This window comes from Dermacentor andersoni, chromosome 9 (assembly GCF_023375885.2).
Source record: "Dermacentor andersoni chromosome 9, qqDerAnde1_hic_scaffold, whole genome shotgun sequence".
In the NCBI taxonomy this organism is placed as follows: domain Eukaryota; kingdom Metazoa; phylum Arthropoda; class Arachnida; order Ixodida; family Ixodidae; genus Dermacentor; species Dermacentor andersoni.
Genome location: NC_092822.1, coordinates 48,358,362 through 48,384,280, shown reverse-complemented (window position 1 = coordinate 48,384,280; position 25,919 = coordinate 48,358,362). Strand labels below are relative to the sequence as shown.

The following is a 25,919-nucleotide window of genomic DNA, read 5'->3' as shown; positions in this document are numbered from 1 at the left end:
AAAGTGTAACAGCTTGAACGTTGTTTCTGCTTCATGCATAGATTTGACGGCGTAGAAGGAAAGCGATTGCCTACGGCAGGAAATTTCGCGATGCACACCTGATGCGAAGCCGTTTAAACGCAAATAACTCCCGAGCGCGCAGGTGTGCACAGTAATTGCCTGAAATTTAGAAAAAACTGAGCATAGTCCACGTCATAAATGCAAAGGAACGGTACTAGAAAAAGAAATGAAGGCACGAATATTATAAAACGTAATTTAGCCGCGAAGTCAGGCCGAGAAGTAACGCGAAATTCAGAGACAGAAATATTGGCCAGTTGGTGAGAACTCATTGCTCGAAGGAACCGGTGGAGAAAACGTGCACAGAAGAGGTGTGAAACGAGCAGAATTAAACGTTGACTGACAACTTCGCCATCTGTAACCGAACGAGCCACATACATTAACCTAACAAACACACCAATGCCGTCCTAGGTTTTTTGAAAGATGCTGTATTGCATGTTATTTGCCCCGCACGTTTTTAGCGCTTCCTCTCTTCAGAGGAGGCCGCTATGATAATTATTTTGAATAGCACATGCCTCCAGACCCTTTTGGTTCAAGGGCTCTGGCGAGGCAGTAGTGCTGTAAGCAATTTAACATCTCGCATATTTTAAACAATGCATCATTCTTCTACGATCGATTTTAATGTTCATAGTATTCGTCATTAGTCATCTCCATAATTTTATACCACGTAGATTTTACGCACTTTACAGCGACTATTTTTAGGCCACTTTACAGCCAAGTCACATCTTGCATAATACATCGTCAACATTACCACTTCTCATGGCGCTGTTTGGCCAAACCTGGCCCTTGCGCCACAAAACACCACACATCACCATCATCATCATTAACCTAACAAACTGTCAACTTTTCAGTCTATCATCGCAGATTGTGTTGTCCCTTTCGTTGGTCTTGTGTCCACATTTTCCATAGACCTGCCTTTGAATATCCGGAGCGCCCCCGGTGTTGCTTTCCTGATCGTGTAGGAGCATTTGTCGACGATAGTCTTTGACCAGGCTGTTACAATGCTCAAAGTTCGATGCCTCTCTGTATAATCAAATCTACCACTTTTGTCATACTTTAATGTACTCTATTTTGTTACTATCATTGTATATTTATCCATACATCATCATCAGTTCAATTTTTACGTGCCCATGTAGCCAACCTCATCTGTGTAACAATTCGTTTGTTCCCACAGCTATCATGAACTGGAACAACCTTCTTGGTTCAATTGTTTCCATTCTCGGTGCCAAGGAATTTGAGAAGGCCCTCAGTAACAATTTACCGTTGCCCACTACGCTGCTGAAATGTTTTGTTTGCGTGTAGCCCATTCTTCTCTGTTGTGCTTGGGTATTGAAAGAAAATAATGAAATGAGCACGTACCGATGCCAAAATAAATGAACAGGATCAGTGTGAGTCAAGATAGTACTTTCACGTTCTGCACACGTGCACTAACATCATAAATGGTACGCAGGCCAAAGCGACGAGTCCAGAAACAAGCTGAAGAAGTTTCCAGTCTGACAGTAGGTAGGCCACACCGGGCAGCAGCATGGACGGTATGGCAAATCCAGCCGTGTAGCCGATGTTCAGGAACGTTCGGAAGCGAGGGTCCAAGATCTCGGTCACTGCGGGAGTCAGTGATCATGTGAATTGAATTGCACAGTACACCTAATATCATTCATCAGTCCCCACCAGTTCCCCCCTAGCCGAACGACCGTGATTGCGGAAATAGAGGTAATAGATGTTTTTAGGCACCTAAGCAGGAAAGTTACTATTAACATTGCGGGACTGTATTTCACGAAGCTATTCGTTCACTTTTCGCTGAGAAACTCAACACCTGTGCAAATGAGTCACAAGATACCTACGCGCTGTCCTGTTTTTACTCACTGCATCACTATCACTACTCGACAAATGACGGAGAACGAGAGAATTTGCATTCTGCACTTCCTTTGTCACATTTGGGTGAGCTGGACTGCTTTGCCGCAAGAAAGCTACGTCCTGCACTATGGCTACGGCTTATGGCGAGCACAAAACATGTTACCGATTCCAGGTAATATGACTTCGATTACTTCGATAGCGAGAACTAGGGCTAACAGTCGCTTAGAAAGTGTATACATATCTCTCACTTTGTTGATGATATTCTGAGTCCCTTTAATGTAAAATGTTAAAATAACAATAAATGGAGCAGTTATTCCACTAAAACATTTAGTTTGCTTAGAGCTGGAGTCGTCATAAAAATTTCACTCCGCGCATTTTTGTGACAACTCCACCTCAACAGCTTTGCCTGCTAAACAGTGAACAGTGTATAGAAGCTGTGGTCGCTGACCTTGACGTTACTAGGCTGGTAAGTTATGAAATATTACAACGTCGCGGAAACAAGAGCGCATTCCATTGCCTCGGTAAGCCGCCTGAAAAACTCCGCCACTCATACTACCCCACAACAGGCGACAAAGACCGGTCACACATGACGTTGACTTCAAGACCGCGAGTGCGCGCGCGATTTCAAAGGTGACGTCAAGAGCACGGCTTCAGAGATAGGGTGGCGCGCTGTGTAACGCGCGCACCGGCCGATCTCGGAAGCAAGGCATAGCTTCCGAGATCGGAAACTCTCAGAAGTTCATGAGCCACATGGTGGCTTCAGACCTTGCCGAGCACGCACGAAATGCAACAGCTAGTGATCTCGTACAAAGTGGTAGTTGAGGAAGAAACTGCGAAGCGTCGGCTAAAGCGATATATTCTGAACGAGCAAGTAAGGTTGCTGTTTGCGATGAAAAGGCGGCGTCCGTCAGGGAGTTCAGGCGCGACGAAAGATGGCGGCGCTGCTCACGTAAGGCCGCCGAGCTTGTCTGGATGCCGGCGATGTTGATGCAGGCAAAGAAGCGGAGGGTGTTGTACCATTTCACCGACGGGGACACCGCGCCCAGAGACCCGAAGAGGGCAGCTCCGAACACGGAGAAAAAGAATACGGTTCGACGCCCGAATCTGCGAAAAAAAGAAGGAAGCGGGTTGCACAACGCGCCGGCTGTACTCAACTATCGCCGTGCCATATCATACTTACAAACTGTATTTCTTTTTTTTGTCTTCCGTATGTGGTAACTTGATCTCCAAGCACTATTCGGTGTTTTCTGTACTGCTACGCCCCACTCCACCACGTGACATAAAATCTTAATAGCAGTTGTAACTAATGCAACATCTACTACTTCTACTACTACTAGTAGTAGTAGTAGTAGTACTATTACTACGACCTGCCGACACCACCGCTGCTGCTCCTGCAGCCGTTGGCAGGCTAGGCCTTGTTCTCAAATTCAAGAAAATGACGTATCGTTAAGGCGCGACGGCATATTATGCTAACTTTTGCGCTCATTATGGTTATTTACGTAGTTATTGTTTTATGTGTAGCTTGTTACAGTTATTAGTCATATCATGAGAAGCCAACAAACACTGACACCGTGGACAACATAGGGGAAATTACTTGTGCTTAATAAATGAAATGTAGAAACGATAAGTCAATGGAAATTAAAGTGGATGAAAAAACAACTTGCCGCAGGTGGGAACCGAACCCACCATTTCCACTTTCTTGGGTATTTATGTGTACTAGTAGAACCCTGGGAGTGTTAGCCAGCGCCACCACTCAGACCTTGGCGGCGGACGTGGAACGTCCTTGTTGCCGCAGGCGTCACGAGAACGTGATCTTTTTGGGTGAAGGCAACTGGTCAATAAACCCACATATGCTACCTGAAGGCATCAATGTTGCCGGATTCGAGGCCCTCGTTACCCGAAATGCGAAAGTTGTGGGTTCGGTTCCCACCTGCGGCAAGTTGTTTTTTCATCCACTTTAATTTCCATTGACTTATCGTTTCTTCATTTCATTTATTAAGCACAAGTAATTTCCCCTATGTTGTCCATGGTGTCAGTGTTTGTTGGCTTCTCATGATATGACTAATAAAAATCGGGCCCCTCGGTTAACCCCCTTTCTTCGCGTTTGTTACAGTTATGGCAAATAAGCACTAAGGCGACGACGCTTAGTGAAAAAAAATCAACGATTGCAAAGGAGGAAGCTGATGTACGCCTACAGCATGGATATAGTGCCCACCTGTCAGACATGTGCCCCATGACGAGTGACCCTACGAGGGATCCAACAAAAACGACGCTTGTCATCATCGAGCGCTGCCATTCGTGCTGGCACACAAGGTCCCACTGCAAGATTGAAAAAGAACCAGTCTTGCAATAGATTACATGAAATAGTAACGTTAAAGAAACCTTAAGGAGGGATAATTGATTAAGCTGCGCTTGTACATTATGTTCATGCAAAACCATCAAGGACGAAAAAAACGGAAAGAAGGTGACGGCCATTCCCCGAAGTTATCCTGCTGGCTTATACCGTGAAACCACAATTTTTTTTAAAACGTGCGCTATTGTGCTAAATTCTTTTAAAGCGAAGCTTTCTTATTGCGGCTTGAGCGTATACTTATTGTGACATGCGCATACTTATCGTGACACCGTCATCGAACATGCCGTGCTCCAACAGCTGATGGAAATGTTATATACAGAAAAACATTTCAAATGGTTGGTTTAAAACAAAGTTCTACCAGCGCAGAAGCCCGGAGCTCTTACCATTAGGCCACTGACGCATGCCTCAAAAAAATAAAAGGTAAGGTCCGGTGTTTTACGTGCCGAACTCACGACCTCATAATGAGACACACCGTAAGGGGGGGGGGGGTGCCTGCAGATTAATTATGACAATTTAGATTTTTTTTAATCCGCACCCACTTCACGATACAGGCGCGGTTTCGAGGCTTTTCGAGACGTTTGGCGCGTCAGCCACGTCGCATAGCGACAGTTTCTATACAAAAAGGGAGTGAGTATGCCTTCTAGCGTATGACGAATGCGAAAGTTATAGGGACCTGTTAATTTACTGAATAAACTTTACTACAAGCCCTTTGAGAGCACGCCGTGACTGAAGTGTGGAGGCATATATAATCTGGGACCCCATATACGTAACTGGGCGCGTTTGTCACCCAAAATTTGCTCCGCCTCTCTTATCGTAATGTGTGGCTGTGGTATGTTTTTCTACGTGACGAATCGCGTCGTGTCTTGCTACTAAACGCGTTTCAAAATCATGAACATAATTCGATGCTACCTGAGTAACCGCAAGCAGCGAGTAATACCTAAAAATGATGCGTCTACTTCGCGAACCGTACTAACGAGTGTGCCACAGGGTTCCGTTCTTGGGCCCATGCTTCTCTCACTCTACATAAATGATTTCCCTGCAACGTTTAGGCATTCGCAGGCTTTGATGTATGCTGATGACATCGCTCTTCTATTTACCGGAGACCATCTGCTTGATATAAAGCATAATATAAATGCAGAGTTATATAATCTTTTTTAGTGCATGATTGACGTCCAATGAACTGACCCTTAATGTTAGTAAGACTAAGTATAGAGTTTTTCATTCCAGGAAGAAAAAAACTCAATACTGAAATACTGGACATATCATTACGAGGTACGAAACTACAAAAAGTTGTCTCCTACAAATATTCAGGCATTTTCTTTGATTCAGACATGCACTGGAAAACTCTCATCAAAAACATTTGTTCAAAGCTTGCTTATGGATGTTATATTCTTCTTAAGGCTCGTGAACGTTTCGAATATCCTGTCCTACGTATTCTGTACGAAAGACCCTCAAAGAGGATATCACAGACACCAAAGTTTCAAGCTCCTGAAACCACTCTTGCGGTTCAATCATGTGCTTGAGGGCATCATGCCTGTACCTAAGACTTTCACTTAGGTGTTCCCTCGCCGACCTTTCATCTACGTGGGCATTCCTGACATCCATACGCGTTTTCTACACGCTGCCCATACAGAAAAGCATTATCAAGTCAGCTGGCACTCCAACTGTGGCTGCACATGGTAAGAAGCGAATACCGAAATACTTAACGGCAGTTCATTCTTCATAGTTCGTTTGAGAACATCCCACAAGAAAACTGAGGCATGGCAATCCAAGATGTGCCAGCAGATGAGCATGAAGGGATAGTTTGACATGTCAAAATCGAGAAGCAGTTTTAGTTTCGCAGAGAAATGCGTCTCGCACAGACATGGTAGATGCGCTATCACCCCGTAACAAAACTTCACGCTTGAACTACAAAGAAAAATTTGCTGTCCGTATTCAGTATCATGCTCGGAAGTACCACAACATCAATTTTCACTTGCGATTGGTATTTTAACTTCCAAAAATGTCCTAAATGAACCGCCGACCCGGGACGCTGTATGGGCTGTTACTGCCGATTTCGACAGCCGTTTCTTGCCCTTCACGCGTGTGATATGCAACGTTTTCCTAATTCAGTGATACCTTTCAGTCAACACGTCTGTCTAGTCATATATTTTCATCAGAGAAGCGCAGGCTAGAGCTGGGAGGCTTCGGCGATTGCACATATACCAGTGTTTAGAATGCGTCACATCGGCGGTCATCGCTTCTTATGCTGGCACTGTAGAAATGAAAAAATGCTTTATTTAAGAACTCCGATGCGAAAGCTTAAATATAGCGATTTATCCTTGTTAGACTTCTTGATTTCTGAGCCTAGACGCTCCGATAGCGTGCAGACGGACTCTGCGGATACGCTAGGCCTAAACTTCGGTGGGCACCGATCTGAGCGCTGGTAGCTGCAGAAAGCTAAAATGTGTGTATATGAGCTTGAGAACTTTTTTTTAGTACAATAGGGAAAGTGGAAGCGCACGAATTACCTCAGCTTTGTTATCGGTGCGATTATATCAGTCAGCGGTAGGTTTCGAACTCGGGTCGCGTTCGAGCACGTCTGAACGACTTCTGGGGCCCTATAACGTAAAACTATTTCAAAATGTTTTTATTGCAAACTCCTGACATCAAATTTGCGTAACCACCGACGCAAGCATCGGGCGGTAGGCCGCAGGGTTGTTTAATGAGCCCAATCAAATGCATTCCTCGTTTATAGGAGGTCACTTTTGTTTGCTTGAAAAACGAATAACATTGCCTACATTGAGGGGCTTGTCTTATCTAACTGGCTGATAAGAGGTGAGGAGCACGGCTCAAGTAGAGAGGGATTCGATGGGGCGGAGTCAGTGCACTGAAAATCGGTAACCTGATGAAGAGGGTGGTGCGGCATCTGCGATTGGTCCGCTTTCCCTTACTTAACTTGCGATGGCTGAATGAAAATCACGACGGGATGCAACGGAAGCCAAAGAATTACGCTATAACGGATCGTCAGCAAAGAAGAGTTGGCAGAATGAGGTCTTAAGCATGCCGAAAGTGCTCGAAAACGTTACACGGCCACGCAAGAAGTTTCATAATACGCAAATAAGCCCATGCTCTCGGGCAGGTGCTAGTAGTCAGTGCCTGAGCGATCGGCGGCAGCCATCTTTTATTTCTTTCGGAACGGGAAAGCCTGCGGCTATTCAGAGAAAAATTCAGTTTTGTTCGGCATAATAATGTATCATTAAGGCATACACTTCACGTTGACGCGGTGATTTTTTGAGGTTTTGTGACGTCGCGTGACAGGCAGGTGAAGTGGGTCCAGCCCGAAATCTTTTGACCAATAGCCGAGGTCTAATGGCGAAAAGGCGTTTAATGAGAAATAACTATTTTTCTTTTGTTCTTTACAGTCATGCATAATCAGTGTGTTCACATCATATTAGATGAGGAGTTACCGCGGTTTTTCTGACGTTGCGTGACAGGCAGGTGAAGTGGGGGTGGTTAAAAACAGTTGTTCGCCAATGGCGGAGGGATGATTGCAGAATTAGAATAGAAAAGTTTGGAATAGCTTTACGTTACAGCGCCCCTAGAATTCATGTCCACTCCGCAACATTGCGACAATGGCGACAACTCCCAGTCATATGTTACGTGCGAACTACTAATAGACGCGGCGTCCTGTGCGCTTGTGTGGTTTCTTTCAATAATTTACCTATCCGCCCAGTCAAAAGGGATAATGGAAAAAAACGAAAGTGATCTTCAGTGCCAAATGTGCATGAATGAATAGAGCAGCTCACGCACCTTGATTCCAAGCTGCGGCAAGACATAGAGTTTTATGACCCAAAGATATAGCGGTATTTAGGACAAGAGACTAGTATCAAGCGATGAAATTGTATAAACTATTTAATATTCAGCAGCGCCCTTCCTTGCGTACTTGAACCAACGCGGCACAAACACAACCAGCGCAGTTTCCAGTGTGAACCAGCGAACTGCAGCGAGAACCAGCGCCTGTATATATCACAAGCCAGTGCGCCCCAGCGTCATGGCAGTGGAACCAGCGTCTCTTCCAGTGTGACCCAGCTCTTATCCAACCTTCTCACTGGTCTCCCAGAGAGTTCCAGCGAGTGCAAGCGTACCCAGTGTGCTCCAGTGCGAAAAAACGCGCTGGTTTCACACTGGAAGGCACTGGAAGACTTGGTTTTTGCAATAGGGGAAGCACCTACGTTATTCATATTTTAATGCACAGTTCTAGCGACAATTTTAGCGTCATCGAAGAACCATTTAGCGACATTGTCTTAGTTTAGCGACGTGTGCCCAAAAAGAAATTAAGGCAACACTGTACGTACTACGGCAAGCACTTGCCTCAAACCTACAATTTTGCTAGGAGCGTCCCGTCAATGGAGCTTCATTCGTCGTAAAATTTAAAAGTTATTGCTTAACAAACCTCTGGCACTGCCGACGACCCTGGTGTCGATTCGTTGTACGACCACGCGTCGCACGACACTGTTCTCGACTGGTCGACGAGCACTGCAGAAGCGTTGTAAATTAGAGCTTCCGCAGGGTACATCCTGCAGGACTCGTACTTGGGGTCGGTCGCCAGCAGGGAATTGTTGATGACGGGGATGGCTTCGGCTTTCCACCGCTGCTCCGTCCAATTTGCGAAGGCCGAGTCACGTGGCCTCGAGCACCAGTGTTCGACGTCCGCGGCGACAAACAACGCTGCGAATTGTGTCCAGGAGGACGGAAATGCGCGCACGAAGGTCAACGACCAGACGATCAAGTGGTACCACCGCGGCGGTCCAATGAGAGAGCTTATTTCCTTCATGTTGCCTTTTTCGCCAGCTTGACGTTTTCAATACTAGGAGTATGGCAACTGGAAAAGCAGAAAAAAGAAAACAGAGGTTAAAGAGAGAGAGAGAGAGAGAGAGGGAGGGAGGGAGGGAGGGAGAGGGAGAGAGGGCAAAGTTTGAATCAATGCGGATTGTTATATTATCCTGGAATTAGGCGACGCTCATGAAGAACAACAGCTCGGTAACGTTTTGTCAGATATAGACGCACAGTCAGACAATGTATCAGCGAAAGCCTCGAATCCAGTACCTCGTGGCGTTAGTTTTTCGACTCTGTGAATTACTTCATTTTGTTGCAATTTGTCAAGCTCGTTCTCTACTCCCCTCGCAGAAGCGTTATGAACGGATATTAGACAAATCGCTCCCCTATGGGGTTAAACGAGAAGAAAGGGGGTTAACCGAGGGGCCCGATTTTTATTAGTTCACTTTAATTTCCATCAATTTATTGTTGCTTCATTTCATTTGTTGAGCACAAGTAATCTCCCCTATGTTGTCATTGGTGTCAGTGTTTGTTGGCTTCTTATGATATCCCCTATGGGGGTGACAGACGAGCTTGGCAAGCTGGAACAGGATGAAGACTGTTGGCTTGGAACTATACAGGGAGGCACAACTATCATGCACCAAGATTTAAAACTATGCAAATACCACCTAGCTGCACAGAACCAAGGTAATATTGTTTGCCGTCGCTTAGAGATACAGAGTATATTTTGCATTCCGCCTAATTACTTTACTAGTCTTAGTTAACCAATAAACTTCTCAAATATTATAATTAAATGAAAGGTGCCAATCAGAAAATTGTAGAACAGCATGCAAAACTCCCGATACAGCTTTGTCTTGCTCAGTGTGCGCTAAATAAAAGTGGTCTACCGAGCATGAAAGAAGCCCGTGAATACACGCTAAGTGCTAAGTATTTTCTTGCATTCGCGGGCTACTCTAATCGCACGTATGGAGGAAATAGGTGAAATTGAACACTCAGCGGTGTATTTCGTCACATTCTGCAGTTGTAAATGAGATAATATTTTTGTCAATTCCCTAGCTTGAGCTTTTCATTTATTAGCGCTCTTACTTGCGCGCTTTTTCTGCGTAGCTATTCCTTCATTGCCATAGAACGTGGTCCTTGAATACATAAATAAAGCTTGTATTTTGAGAGTAGGACGCATATTAACGTCAAGTGCGACAATGTACTTCTCCTGCCTGCTATCTTGCACAACCTACGTCGTCGCTCAAGTGTAGCCGTCGGTTCTCGTCGATACATTTCAAAAATGCAGCGAAACTAGCAATACCTGACCAGGAATAAAAAAAAGACTAACATAAGCGTATGCTGCCTAATACAGTTAGAATAAACGTAAAAGAAGATGACGTGAGGATTCTCGAAAAGATAGCAGGGATGATGATGATATGTGGTGTTTAATGGCGCAAGGGCCAGGTGGGGCCAAAGAGCGCCATGACAAGTGGTGATGTTGACGATGTATTATGGAGATGTGACTTGGCTGTAAAGTGGCCTAAAAATAGTTGCTGCAAAGTGCATAAAATCTACGTGATGTAAAATTATGGCGATGACTAATGACGAATACTATGAACATTAAAATCCATCGTAAAAGAATGACATAGAATTGAAAATATATGAGATGGTAAAAATAGCTGGAGCACTCTTGCCTCGCCGGAGCCCTTGAAACACAAGGGCCTAGAGGCACGTGCTATACGAAAGAGCTATCACAGCGGTATCCTCTGAAGAGAGGACCCGCTATGAACATGTGGGGCTAATAACATGCAGGACAACATCTTTCAGGAAACTTAGCACTGCGTTGGTATCAAATAGCGGTTCTGGGCCGAGTAACATTACGGGATGTAGGGGGATGTGCTGCCGGTATGCTAGGGAAAAATGTTTCCTTCTTTCAGATTCGGCTGCCCGACACTCCAGGAGGACGTGGAGGACGGTCAGCCTCTCCCCGCATCTACCGCAGGTTGGAGGATCATTTTCAGTGATTAGAAAGTTATGCGTGCCAAATGTGTGTCCTATTCTCAGGCGAGAGAATACGACATTTGTTGGCCGTGATTTTGTTACGGGGGGCCAATAACCTAACTGTGGTTTTATCACGTGCAGTCTGTTATTTACTTCTGCGTCCCACATACGTTGCCAGTGATTTCGCAGTTTCCTTCTTAAAAAAGGCTTCAGGTCTGTGACAGGGACCGAAGCAGCAGGATTAACTGTATGCAAGGAAATTGATGTGGCCATCTGGTCTGCTAGAACGTTACCCTCGATGCCCCTATGTCCAGGCACCCAGCATATAATGACATGCTGGTTAGACATATGCGCTCTACAGAGAATAGAATAGAGCTCAGTAATTACGGGGTTTCTGTGTTTACAGTGTGACTTCAAGGCTTTCACGACGCTTAGGGAGTCTGTAAATAAAATTGTTTTTTTGAATATTTGATTTTCTGATATGTTTCACAGCCGACAATAGTGCATGGGCCTCAGCCGTAAATATACTTGTTTCAGGGTGCAGTACACCGGACTCCGAGAAGGACGGACCAATGGCTGCGTAGGACACCCCGGTATGCGACTTAGAAGCGTCTGTGTAAAACTCTGTGCACGAGTACTTGTACTGGAGCTCCAAGAAATGCATTTTGATATGTGTCTCTGGCGCATGTTTAGTGACCTCTACAAAGGATGTGTCACACTCTATCAGCTGCCACTCCCAGGGCGGTACTAGCTTAGCTGGAGGCATTAGGCGTTGTTCGAGAACTGGAACATCCATTTCAGTGCTAAGTTCTCTTGCACGCAGTGAAAAAGGAAGTCTCATAGAGGGTCTGTTATGAAAAAGTGTTTTACACGTCAAGTCGTTAGCGATTGTGAAACACGGATGTTCCTTATTAGAGCGAACCTTGAGAAAATACGTTAAGCTGATGTTTGTTCTCTGAAGATGGAGTGGCCACTCATCTGACTCCACATATAGGCTTTCAACAGGGCTTGTCCTAAATGCGCCAGTGGCCAGACGGATACCCAGATGGTGAACGGGGTCTAACATCTTAAGTGCGCTCGGTGCGGCAGAGTGATATACTACGGCACCATAATCTAACCGTGATCGAACTAGGCTCTTGTAAATATTCAATAAACACTGTCTGTCGCTACCCCACGTTGTGTGGGATAGGATTTTAAGTAAGTTCATTGTTCTAAGGCATTTTTCTTTAACATGTTTTATGTGAGGTATGAAAGTGAGCCTGGAGTCAAGAATAACACCAAGGAATTTGTGTTCTTTGTTGACAGGGATTTGTGTTCCGCCCAGTTCCACACAAGGATCTGGGACCAGGCCTCTCTTTCTTGTGAAGAGAACACAAGAACTTTTGTGGGGGTTGACCTTAAATCAGTTTTCGTCTGCCCACTTGGAAACCTTGTTCAAGCCCTGCTGTACCTGTCTTTCGCATACTGTGAGATTGCAGGATTTGAAGCCTATTTGTATATCGTCTACGTATACGGAATAAAAAATGGCAGGTGGTAGTGAAGCACGTAGCGTGTTCATCTTAACGATAAAGAGAGTGCAGCTGAGCACGCCTCCCTGGGGTACACCAGTTTCCTGCGTAAAGGGACGTGACAGTGCATTGCCGACTTTTACTCGGAAGGTACGATTTGACAAATAGCTTTCAATTGTGTTCAGCATATTTCCACGGATGCCAATTTCCGACAGGTCTCGCAAGATACCGTAACGCCATGCCGTGTCATATGCCTTCTCCATATCGAGGAATATCGATAGGAAAGACTGTTTATGTATAAAGGCATCGCGGATATTTCCTTCTATGCGCACAAGATGATCGGTCGTCGACCGCCCCTCTCGGAATCCACACTGATAAGGATCGAGCATATTGTTGACCTCGAGGAAATGTATTAGTCTGCGATTTATCATTTTTTCAAAAAGCTTACACAGACAATTAGTTAGAGCTATCGGACGGTAACTTGCCGCCAAGGAGGGGTCTTTTCCGTGCTTCAGAACAGGGACTACAATCGCTTCTTTCCATTTGGATGGGAGGTATCCGGAAGCCCAAATAGTGTTGAATAGTGTAAGTAGTGCAACTTGTGTGTCAGTATGTAGGTTTCCGATCATGTCATACATGACTCTGTCAGGTCCCGGTGCAGTGCTTTTGCATGTGTTCAAGGCAGCTTTCAACTCGGCAATACTGAAAGGCCGGTTATACGGTTCATTCTGCCTGGATTTTCGTATGATTGGCTTACGTTCTATTATTTCTTTATGTTTAAGAAAGGACTGGGAATAATTGATTGAGCTCGACACACGCTCAAAGTGCTCCCCAAGTGAATCTGCCTGGTCTTGCAGAGTTTCGCCTTGTGTGTTTACCAAAGGGAGGGAGTATGTTTGTCGCCCCCTTATCCTACTAACCCTGTTCCAGACTTTCGCCTCATCTGTGTACGAGTTGATGCCCGATAAAAAGTTCTGCCAGCTTTCTCTTCTAGCCTGTCGGCGGGTTCGCCTGCCTTCGGATTTTACTTCTTTAAAGTTGATAAGATTTTCTGCAGTGGGAGAAGCGCGTAGTAAACCCCACGCTTTGTTCTGTTTTTTACGTGCGATCCTACAATCGTCGGTCCACCACGGGACGCACCGTTTGCACGAGAGGCCATTTACTTGTGATATGCATTTAGATGCGGCATCTATTATAAAGGCTGTAAAATACTCCACAGCAGCAATTAATTTCTAACGAGGAGATGTTATGCCATGAGATACCAGTAAGAGTTCGAAATTTGTCCCAATCAGCTGTCTCAATCTTCCACCGAGGTGCCTGTGGTGGATATTCGTTTTCTTGAGGCGTTCTTAGTAGTATGGGGAAGTGATCGCTTCCGTAAGGGTTCTTTGTAACTTCCCATTCAAGTTCAGGCAGAATAGAAGGAGAAACTATGCTGAGATCGATTGAAGAAAAGGTTCTGTTTGCTAGAGAGTAATATGTGGGTTCCTTCTTATTCAAAAGGCACGCACCACAAGAAAAAAGGAACTGTTCAACAAGACGACCTCGCGCATCTATACGAAAGTCGCCCCACAGGGAGCTGTGCGCATTGACGTCGCCAAGAACAACATAGGGTTCTGGCAGTTCATCTGTAAAGGACTGAAATTCATGTTTAGTTAATTTGTAATGTAGGGGTATATAAAGCGAGCAAATAGTGATGAGTTTGTTTAGCAGAACAACTCGCACCGCTACTGCTTCAAGGGGCGTTCGAAGCTGTAAAGGTTGACATGCTATACTTTTATGAGCGAGAATCGCAACACCACCCGATGATGCGACGGCATCATCGCGATCTTTGCGAAACGTAACATACGTACGGAGAAAGTTTGCGTGTCTGGATTTTAAATGTGTTTCCTGTAAACACAGCACTTTTGAATTATGTTTGTGGATGAGTTCTTGCAAATCATCAAGGTTTGTAAGGAGACCTCTAATGTTCCATTGAATGATTTGTGTATCCATATTTAAAATAAATTGGTGCTGTGTTTACGGAAACGGACGGGATGCCTTAGATTACAGAACCCTTTCGAGGCCCTGTAATAGGGGTTTTGTTCTTTTTGGAGCGTTCGAGGGAGCCTCGCCGCTCCTTAGGCGCTTGGTGCGCCTTGAGGATGGGTGTAGTGTCCATTGCCTCATGTGAGGCGCCGGACACATGCTCTTGCGAGCGGGAAGTTTTCAGAGGGAGTCCCGCCTTGGAGGGCAAGACCCCTGCGCCCACCAGCCCGGAGGTCGACGGGGCTCCCAGAGGGATTTGGCTACGCCGGCCGTTGCCAGCGCTGGAAGGGGCCGGGGAGGTTGGAGCAGCCTCGGCTGCGCCCACCTTCGGGGTCGATGGTTCCTTCTCCTCGGTTGACGGAGCAGCGCTAGCTGCAACCGTCGCGGGGGCAGATGGCGTGACTGCCGACTCACTGCTTGTGGGTCGGACAGCCGCCGGAGGCCGTTGTGACGCTGCCCCCTGACGCGCCACTTCGGCAAAACTTTTCTTTGGCAGGTATGCTACCCGCCTTCGTGCCTCTTTGAACGATATATTCTCTTTTACTTTTATGGTTACAATTTCTTTTTTTCCTTCTTCCAGGAGGGGCACGACCATGAGTACGCGGCGTGATCCCCATCACAGTTTACACAGTTTAGAGAGTTCTTACATTCTTCAGTTGCGTGTTCAAGGGCACTGCATTTCGCACATGTTGGGCGGCCTCGGCAGCTCTGCGAGCTGTGGCCAAAACGTTGGCATTTGAAACATCTCAAGGGATTTGGCACATACGGTCTTACACGGAGCTTGATGTACCCGGCCTCGATTGATTCGGGCAGGACACTTGAATTGAAGGTGAGAATTAGGTGCTTGGTCGCAATTTCTTTACCCTCGCGCCTTATCTTGATTCTTTTGACATTTATGACATTTTGTTCACTGAAGCCCTCCAAGAGTTCAGCCTCAGTGAGCTCCAGCAAATCATCGTCCGAGACAACGCCGCGGGTGGTATTCATCGTGCGGTGCGGGGTTACTACTACTTGGGTCTCCCCAAATGATACTAGTTTTGGCAGTTTCTCAAATTGTTTCAGATCGCGGAGCTCCAAGAGGAGGTCACCGCTAGCCATCCTCGACGCCTTATAACCTGGGCCAAAAACTTCGGTAAGGGTCTTAGATACAAGGAAGGGGGAGATTGTTCGGCCTTGTTTAGCTGGTTTTTCTGTGTGGATCACATGAAAACGAGGAAAATTGTGGACTTGGCGTCCGAAAAACTGAAATACTTCTTCGGGGCGCCCTCGTTTTTGAGGGCGATCAGGTAGTTTAGGAAACGCGTTTTCCATAGGTACAGTTGGCTTTTCGGCCGCGATGCCGACCACCCACCATGGAGCCCAACAGGGGGACGTGACAGAAGTTCCTGCTGGAGAAACCCTGCCAACGCCAGCCGTACATCGCTGCTATAACCAAATACAGCATAACCAAGGCTGGCTAGCTACACAAGGTTAACCCTTGCCGCCGGGAAACTAGGAAGTGAGGAGAAATGATGAGAAGACAGGAAAGATGAAAAAGGCGAGAGAGAAAGACGAAGATTGGAGAGGAGGACAGGAAAAGGCGACTGCCGATTTCCCCCGGGTGGGTCAGTCCGGGGGTGCCGTCTAAGCCGCGCACGGCTACACGCGGGAGGGTCCAACCCTCGTGTGCTCGGGTACGTGGTGTCGCAACACACCAAACGCCTGCTTACGCAGACGCCCCTGCGGGGAGATAGCAGGGAGGTGACAAAGAATAAATTTAACAGTTTACCTTGAAAAGCGCAGCACTGACTGCGATGTCAACCATTAGCGTGCGTTTAAGCTGATAGACCCTTTTCACCGGATAATTCGGTCACTATAAACAGATGGGGCTTGCGCCGCACCTAGCCTATAGGGAGCGTCGAAAGTAGTGCAGCCAGGTGTTGCCTCAAGCCTGAAGCTATTGGAGGCGAAGACTCACGGAGTCACCATCTGTCGGAATCGCCTCCCTTGCGTAGTATGAGGAATCACGCGGCGCGCTCCTCATAGGTTTCGCTTACCGCGCTCAATAAAGACACCACGCGGCAGCCCACCTGGTCATTTATGTAAGTACTCTCAAAACGAGGGAAGTTGTTGATTGTCGATTTAATAATGTTGGGTAAACTGATAGCACATAATTGTTAACAGGCGCTATCTCTTTATCGAATACGTACAGTGAACGCCACTGCGCGCGATCGCAGCGATGAAGTCTACCGAACCGGCTTCTTGCGTGAAAGGTACGCAAACGCTGAGAGTAAACTATGTGAAATATGTTGTCATAGTGGGTTGTCTATATAACCAAATGTAGCATAACAGAATGAAGGCTAAATTCAGCGATCGCACGGGTTCGCAGCGACCGAATGCGCGTCTGCATGCATGTCAGCGCACAATGTTTTGCTTTCGCTGTGATTGCGTTCTCGCACCGTGCCGAGCTTTAGGCCGTAGCATATGAGCATTTGACAGTGCACAAGCAACCGCTATCAGAAGTGTTCAAAAATAACTTCGTTATAGAGACTTCGATTCTACGTACGGCGATTGGGATGTGCCGTCGTGACGATTCAATCCTTTTTGTCTTCTAAATTCTTGGACATTTCAATATTACTTCTCAAGTTGTGTCGCACTGAATGTTTATCGGTATTCTCAGCGTGCGATTTTCCTCTCCTTTTTCGTAATCCAGTTTATTAATTTATATCACAAAGATAGCCATATGCCATGCCTTTCTTTTTAAAGTGCGACTTACCTCTCCCTTTCTGTTCCACTGAACTTGCCACTATCTCGCATCTACAAGTTCATAGACCAAACCGTCATGACATTAGCAGGGCCGCGAGCGCGGGCGAGCGTCTCAGTGCGCGTTTTCTGCTACTCACCGAACATAGACGTGCGCGTAGACACTGCAGCAAGGCCGCTTCCTACTTACTGGATTGACAGCTGTGGCAGACTCACATTGGATCTGCGAACTAAATTAGCTCGCAGCTTGTATCTATCAAATACATTTGCCCTTGCATAGCATTACTTGCATAGCAATACTCAACTTGCGTATCTGCCCGTGTAACATACGTAAATTAGGATTCTGATCATTTGTTTCCCTTGCTCCACCCCCCACCACCCCGCGCCCCGGCTCGAGTTCGCGTCCCCTACAATGTAAAGTAATTTACACCCTTAAAAGTGAAAAATTGTGTAAATGTGTCTATAACTCATGCCGTTCGGGTGTCGGTAATAAATAACACCCTAAGGGTGTCAGTTATAGACACATTTACACCCTTTTTCAATTTTAGGGGGGTAAATTATTTTACAGTGTATATGGTCTTCTTACCGTAAATACTTAATCCGCATGTTATAAGCCATACGAAGCCGAGATGCTCGATTCATTTCCCGCAATTAGAACCACCTGTCAGGCATTACTCAAACAAAGCTCGAACTTTCCCTTCAATCACAAAGTAGCCGACGTGACATAGCACTCCTGTCTTTGCTCCATAGATGTGGTCGCGAAATGACCCCATCAAACTTGCCACTGGAAAGCGCGTCTTGCACATCAAGATGACTTTATAATGATTTAAGCTTCATTTCCATTTATGGGAACACTTATGCACTTAACTTCTCGGCTTGGCCACAAGCAATTCGGTTATGGAATTCGATTCCTAACAGCACTGTCGTGCAAATGAGCAAAGATAAATTAAGACAACTACTGAACCCGCAGTTTTCATCATAACAAATATATCCGTCCGTACATATGTCATGTCATATAATACGTGTCATATATACTCCATGTCTGTCTCTTTTTTAAAGTGAAAGCTTTACTCGCCGCGAAGATGCGATTTCACCGTGGCCGTGCTCCAAGAAGGCACATGACGTCACACCACGTTCCTCGACGTTGCGCTCGCCTCCGCTAGCTTCGCCAGCTGTGTCGCATCCTGATAACATGTCGAAGGATTGAAAAGGAGAGCTCGCGTGAGCCGCAACCGCAGTTGAGGCGGGAGTATGGACGGCGACAATACCGATAAGCAGGAGTAGGCCTGGAATCGACATCGGAACGAGATGAAGAGGAAACGAATCGCCCAGGAAACAGACGAACAGCGCGCCAAACGACAGGCTAAACACCGCGACATAGCTAGAGAACAAGACTAACGTGGACTTGCAATCAATATTAACCAGGGCTAACCATTCTATACCTTAGCTTTCGCTACGTATATCCTGGCATAGCCGAGTTAAGCCACTGCCAATTTTTGTCCATTGCGCCGTTCTGTATGCCGGGTTGAATTGTCTCTTCCTCTGGTAATTCTTGTTCTTTCCAACTTTTTTTTCAAGTTCTTGTTTCAGTTATGCTGTTTGTTTTATGTGCTCGCGGTAGGTGCGTTATCTTGCACGAGTGATGTGCAGCTTTTTATGTCACTGTGAACTGTGCTTCTCATTCCTTTCCGGACAAATCTTTGTATTGATTTACCATTTCTATTCGTAAGAGTGTTTTGCAAGCACGTTATCATTGTAAACATTTTTAGCTCTCAAGACCATTTTAGCTCTCACATTTTTAGCTCTGATGTCTCGGTTTTCTGTCGTAATGTCTTAAGCGAGGCCACCCTCACTCAGTGTTCCCCTTAGGGCCTGTAAGGTACTTTCAAATAATAAAATGTAGTGGTTTACAACAAAGCTTCTTGCGCCTATAAGCGCTCTGACACATTTTATCCGCGTTTTCACAGTGTGTTGGGAGAAATAAGTAAATATATTTAAAGGGAATCCAGAACAAGTTAGGGTTTATGTGGAGAAAATTTTTTGTCTCTTAACATGGGTTATATTAAAATTGCTCAGGATTCGCTTTTTTACCGTTTGGTTGTGTTATATGAAATGCTTGCAGAGCTTCCCCGTGGTCCTACAAAAAACTAAACAAGGCGCAAATCTAAATTCGGAGAGAATAGGGCGATGTTCTGCAAGACGCTTACTGAATGTAATAAGTGTGTAGAGTAATTACAGTCATTGCAGAAAATTACTTATACAAGTGTTTTGGACTTTATAACAGTGTTTTATGAACCACGTAGGAAGTTCGCCCTGTACCTTGAAAGAAGTGAACATGGGACAAAGTTGAAATTTAAAGGAAAGCGGAGGAATATTAATTTTATTACGTGGGAAAAAGTTCAAAAGCGTTAGCCGATAACGCGTTTTGTAAAAAAAAATAACTAGCAAAAGTGTTCAAAAGCTATTACGACCGTTATGCGTAATGCTTTCCAAGGTCTTAGGAGAACTCTACTCGGCACAGACTTCGCATTCGGTGGATATAGGGGTCATGTTGACGGTAAGCTTCACGCTTCTCGCTTCAGTGAGAGCCTTGCAAGTATTTTCCGAATACTCGTTTCATCAAATAGTGCGTTCTTATTTACTGGATTTTACTACATAAAAATTTAAAGAATCCTAAGGCAACGCACGCGACAAACCATTTACCAATCTTTTTCCCTAACACTATTCTGTAGTGCAAACTTACCACTTCCTTGACAAACAGAGACCATTGCAGCGCGAAAGTTATTGCTCCCGAAGTGCATCTGGACTTACCTTTCGCAGGTGCTGCAAAACGGCGATCACTGACACGAATGCTGACAAGCTGCCTGGGGAACAGCCCCGGGTTGCGAAGTCAGGGGTATCACGGCTTTGTGCTATAGTGACGTCTGTACGGTTGCGACAAACGAAACCAAACATCTGTCAGCCTGCATCCGCCCTCGCACAGTGCGGCAGTCGAGCTACAAATTTCAGCTGACTAACTTTTTCACGTTCCGGATGCACTGCTTTTAAAGTCTACAGGAAACCACCAAGTTGCTTTGCCCTTGAATACCATTTCCACACGGAACATTTCAGAAAAGCCATCGGAGACGCTCGCGGAACGGAACCAGGCAATCCAACCGAGGCCACGATTGCAGTCGTGGCTTCTTCGACGTTTCTTCACGATAAAGACCTGTCCTTATCACAGCTTCTAGTGGCGCCGTTATTTATCGCCTCCTTTAGAAGAGGCTCCATATCGGGCGTTCACTATTCAATTTTTTTTTTTGCGGACACGAGCCTGCCTTCCCGTTCTTCGTTGTTTATTTCAATACGCAATTTGTACTTGCCTTGTAGGACTGTGGGGAGCTTTATGGGAATAGAGCGAGGTAAAATAATGCATCCGGTGATTCATTCCTCGGAAACGTACAACTGTGAAGTCTTGGTCAATTTAGTAATTCGTATAGCAATAAAAGTTGATACAAAATGGAGGGCGTGTCTTTAATTAGGTGATCCGTGCTCCATCCTCTTGTTGTTTTGAAAATGCAAGTGTTTTACTCCTGCAGGGACGTCTATGGGAGCAGGTGTTTTGTGTGTTGCGACTCCACTGACCCGATCACATGAGAGTCGGACTCTCCCGCGTGTAGCTGTGCGCGGCTGAACCGTGTCCGGAGAAAAGGGAATTGTGGAGGTTGAGCTGAAGCCGGGTGTTTGGACCTTTACGGCCCCACGGCGAAGGCAGCACACCTCTTCGCCTGTGCTTCACATAGACGGCGCCTACAGATTGACCCACGTGGAGGAGATCGGGAGTTGCCTTTTCTTCTACCCCCTTTCGAACCCCCCGCAGGGGCGTCCGCGTCAGCAGGCGTTTGGTGTGTTGCAACACTACGGACCCGAGCACACGAGGGTTGGACCCTCCCGCGTGTAGCCGTGCGTGGCTTAGCCGTGTCTGGGGAAAAGGGGATCCTGGGGGTTGAGCCGATGCTGGGTGTTTGGGCCTTTAAGGCCCCCCGCCGGAGGCAACACACCTCTTCGGCCTCGGCTTCACATAGACGGCACCTCCAGACTGACCCACCTGGAGGACATCGGCAGTCGCCTTTTCCTGTCTCTCCCTCCTCGAATCTTCGTCTTTATCTCTCACTTTTGACCTTTCCTGTCTCCTTCTCTCTTCTATTTACTTCCTTTCTCCTGGCGGCAAGGGTTAACCCTGTGTGGCTATCCAACCTTGGGTACACCATATTCGGTTGTAGTGACGGCGTACGACTGGCGTCGAGCAACTTGCATGCAAGCTCTGCCGCGTCCCCTCGTTGGGCTCCGTGGTGGGCGGTCGGCGCTGTTGCCGAATGTATACATTTTTTCCATGGAAACTTCTTTCCCCAAACTTCCTGATCGCCCTCAGAAACGAGGGCGCACCGAAGATTTATTCCAGTTTTTCGGACGCCAAATTCAAAACTTCCCCCGCTTTCACGTTATTCACTCTGAAAAGACAGACAAACCAGTGCGAACCATTTCCCCGTTCCTTGTGTCAAAGACCTTGACTGATGTTTTTGGTCCAGGTTACAAGGCGTCGAGGATGGCAAGCGGCGACCTCCTCTTGGAGCTCCGCGACCAGAAGCAATATGACAAACTACCGAAGCTACTGTCATTTGGGGAGACCAACATAATAGTAACCCCGCACCGTACAATGAACACCACCCGCGGTGTTGTGTCGGATGACGATTTGCTTGAACTAACCGAAGCGGAACTCCTGGAGGGCTTCAGCGAACAAAATGTGATCAATGTCAGAAGAATTAAGATGAGGCGAGAAGATAAAGAGATTCAGACGAAGCACTTAATAATCACCTTTGGTTCAAGTGTCTTGCCCGAGTCAATCGAGGCCGGGTATATCGAGCTCCGTGTCAGGCCGTACGTGCCAAACCCACTCCGTTTTTTCAAATGCCAGCGCTTCGGCCACAGCTCCCAGAGCTGCCGCGGCCGCCAAACTTGTGCTAAATGCAGTGCCCAAGCACGCCGCGTACTCGCGGTCGTGCCCCTCCTGGAAGAAGGAAAAAGAAATAGTAGCGATCAAAGTAAAAGAGAACATATCGTTCAAGGAGGCACGAAGGCGGGTTGCATACCTGCCAAAGAAAAGCTTTGCCGAAGTGGCGCGTCAGGGGGCAGCGTCACAACGGCCTCCGGCGGCTGTCCGACCCACAAACAGTGAGTCCGCAGTTACGCCATCTTCCCTCGCGGCGGTTGCAGCTAGCGCTGCTCCTCCAACCCAGCAGACAGGGCCATCGAACCCGAAGGTGGGCGCAGCCGAGGCTGCCCCAACCTCCGAGGCCCCTTCCAGCGCTGGCAACGGCCGGCGCAGCCAAATCCCTCAGGGAGCCCCATCGACCTCCGGGCTGGGGGGCGCAGGGGTTTTGCCTTCCGGGGCAGGATTCTCACAGAAAACATCTCGCTCGCAAGAGCGCTTGTCCGGCGTCTCACAGGAGGCAATGGACACTACACCTGTCCTCAAGGCGCACCAAACGCCTAAGGAGCGCCGAGGTTCGCTCGAACGCTTCAGAAAGAGCAAAACCCCTATTACAGGGCCTCGAAAGGGTTCTGTAATCTAAGACATCCCTTCCCTTTCCGTAAACACAGCACTAATTTAATTTAAAATATGGATACACAAATCATTCAACGGAATGTCAGAGGTATACTTAGGAATCTTGATGATGTTCAAGAACTCATCCATAAACACAATCCAAAAGTGCTGTGTTTACAGGAAACACACTTGAAATCAAAATACACAAACTTTCTTCGACCGTATGTTACATTTCGCAAAGATCGCGATGATGCTGTCGCATCATCGGGCGGTGTTGCAATTATAATTCAAAAAAGCATAGCCTGTCAACGTGTACAGCTACGAACGGCCCTTGAGGCAGTGGCGCTTCGGGCTATTCTGCTAAACAAACTTATCACTATTTCCTCGCTTTATATTCCCCCACATTATAAACTAAGCAAACATGAATTTCAGTCCTTTATAGATGAATTGCCAGAACCCTAATGTTGTTCTTGGCGATTTCAATGCGCATAACTACCTTTGGGGCGACCCTCGTATAGATGCGCGAGGACGTCTTGTCGAACAATTCCATTTTTCTTCGGGTGCGTGTCTGTTGAATAAGAAGTAACACACATATTACTCTCTAGCAAACAGAACCTATTCTTCCATAGATTTTAGCATAGTCTCCCCGTCTGTACTGCCTGAACCACTTCTCTATACTGCTATCACCTAAAGAAAACGAATAACCACCACACGCTCCTAGGTGGAAGATTGAGACAGCTGATTGGGTGAAATTTCGATCTCTTACTAGTATCTCATGGGCTGACCTGTCTTCGTTAGGAATTGATGCTGCAGTCGAGTTCTTTACAGCCTTCATAATAGATGTCGCATCTAAATGCATATCAGAAGTAAAAGTCTTGGCCTGCAAACGGCGTGTCCCGTGGTGGAACGACGATTGTAGTATCGCTCGTAAAAAACAGAACAGGGCGTGGGGGTTGCTACGCGCTTCTCCCACTGCGGAGAATCTTAGGAACTTTAAAAAAGTAAAATCCCAAGGCAGGCGAACCCCCCGACAGGCCAGACGAGAGAGTTGGCAGAAGTTTCTATCGAGTATTAACTCGTTCAGAGATGAGGCCAAAGCCTGGAACAGGGTCAATAGTATAAGAGGGCGACCAGCATATTCACTCCCTTTGGTAAACACACAAGGCGATACCCTACAAGACCAGGCGAACTCACTTGGAGAGCACTTTGAGAGCGTATCAAGCGCCAACCATTACTCGCAATCCTTTCTGAAATATAAGCAAATAGAAGAATGTAAGCCACTCATGAGAAAATGTCAAGAGAATTAACCATACAACTGCCCTTTTAGCATTGCCGAGTTGAGCTGCCTTGAGCGCATGCAAGAGCTCTGCACCGGGATCTGACAGAATCATGTATGAAATGATCAAAAACTTACATAAAGACACCCAAGTTACACTAGTCACAATTTACAACACTATCTGGGCTGCGGGATACCTCCCGACTGCATGGAAGGAAGCCATTGTGATCCCGGTTTTGAAACAAGGCAAAGATCCTTCCTCAGTGGCAAGTTACCGCCCGATAGCCCTGACAAGTTGCCTTTGTAAGGTATTTGAAAAAATGATCAATCGCCGTCTCGTGTATCTCCTAGAATCCAGTAAAATGCTTGACCCATTTCAATGTGGTTTTCGGGAAGGGCGATCTACAACCGACCATCTTGTGCGCATCGAAGCGAGCATTCGCGATGCCTTCGTGCACAAGCAATCTTTCTTATCTGTATTTCTGGATATGGAAAAAGCGTACGACACAACCTGGCGGTGCGGAATCCTGCGCGATCTTTCAGCGCTAGGTACCCGCGGCAATATGTTAAACATTATAGAGAGCTACCTAGAGAACCGTACATTTCGAGTGAAAATAGGTCCTGCACTGTCGCGTACATTTATACAGGTAACTGGGGTACCCCAGGGTGGCGTACTCAGCTGCATGCTCTTTGTCGTAAAGATGAACACGCTTCGTGCATCTTTACCACCAGCTATTTTCTATTCCGTCTACGTAGACGATATACAAATAGGTTTCAAATCCTGCAACCTCACAGTCTGCGAGAGACAGGTACAGCATGGTTTGAACAAGGTGCCACAGTGGGCAGAGAAAAACGGATTTATAATCCATCCTCACAAGAGGTCTTGTGTTCTGTTTACAAGAAAGAGAGGCCTGGTTCCGGATCCTTGCTTAGAACTGTGTGGACAAGAGATACCTGTAAACAAAGAACACAAATTTCTAGGTGTTATACTTGACAATAGACTCACTTTCATCCCACACATTTAACATCTTAAAGAAATATGTCTGAAAACAATGAACCTAATGAAACTTCTATCGCAGACTACGTGGGGTAGCGACAGGACATGCCTAATGAATCTTTATAAGAGCCTGATTCGGTCACGGTTAGATTATGGCGCCGTGATCTATCATTCTGCCGCCCCTAGCGCGTTAAAGATGCTAGATCCGGTCCACCATCTAGGAATCCGCTTAGCCACTGGCGCTTTCAGAACAAGTCCCATTGAAAGCTTATACGTAGAATCAAATGAGTGGTCACTTCATCTGCAGAGAGCATACATCAGCCAAACATATTTTCTGAAAGTGCACTTTAATCCTCAACATCCGTGTTTTAATGCCGCTAATGATATGACATGTTCTACACTCTTTCGGAATCGTCCCTCCGTAAGACAACCTTTCTCGATGCGTGTGAGGGAGCTTAGTGTTGAAATGGATGTCCCAATCCTCAAACATCGCCTAATGCCTCCAGCTCAGCTGCTACCTCCTTGGGAGTGGCAGATGATACAATGCGATACATCTTTCATGCAAGTTACAAAACACGCTCCAGAGATTGAAATACAAATGCATTTCCGGGAACTCCAGCACAAATACTCCGGCACGGAGTTCTACACAGACGCATCAAAGTCACGCGACGGGGTGTCCTATGCAGCCGTCGGTCCATCCTTCTCGGAATCCGACGTAC

At 46.5% G+C, this 25,919-nt stretch overlaps 1 protein-coding gene across 4 annotated transcripts in view; it reads right to left on the bottom strand.

Annotated features, from left to right (window-relative positions):
- Positions 1-20,871, bottom strand: part of LOC126528008 (solute carrier family 22 member 6-A-like) — a 34,095-nt gene extending 13,224 nt beyond the window's left edge. For 3 of the 4 annotated variants that reach the window (XM_050175849.3, XM_055069075.2, XM_055069076.2), the window contains exons 1-5: positions 20,155-20,240; positions 8,700-9,128; positions 4,127-4,230; positions 2,861-3,015; positions 1,490-1,658 (exon numbers count right to left, since the gene is read on the bottom strand). In XM_050175849.3, coding sequence (XP_050031806.2) covers positions 1,490-1,658; positions 2,861-3,015; positions 4,127-4,230; positions 8,700-9,080 — 809 coding nt within the window. In that variant the 5' untranslated portion in view covers positions 9,081-9,128; positions 20,155-20,240. Of the gene's footprint in view, positions 1-1,489; positions 1,659-2,860; positions 3,016-4,126; positions 4,231-8,699; positions 9,129-20,154 lie in introns of all 4 variants that reach the window. The other variant, XM_055069077.2, reaches the window with a different exon arrangement.
- Positions 20,872-25,919: the final 5,048 nt, after the last annotated feature.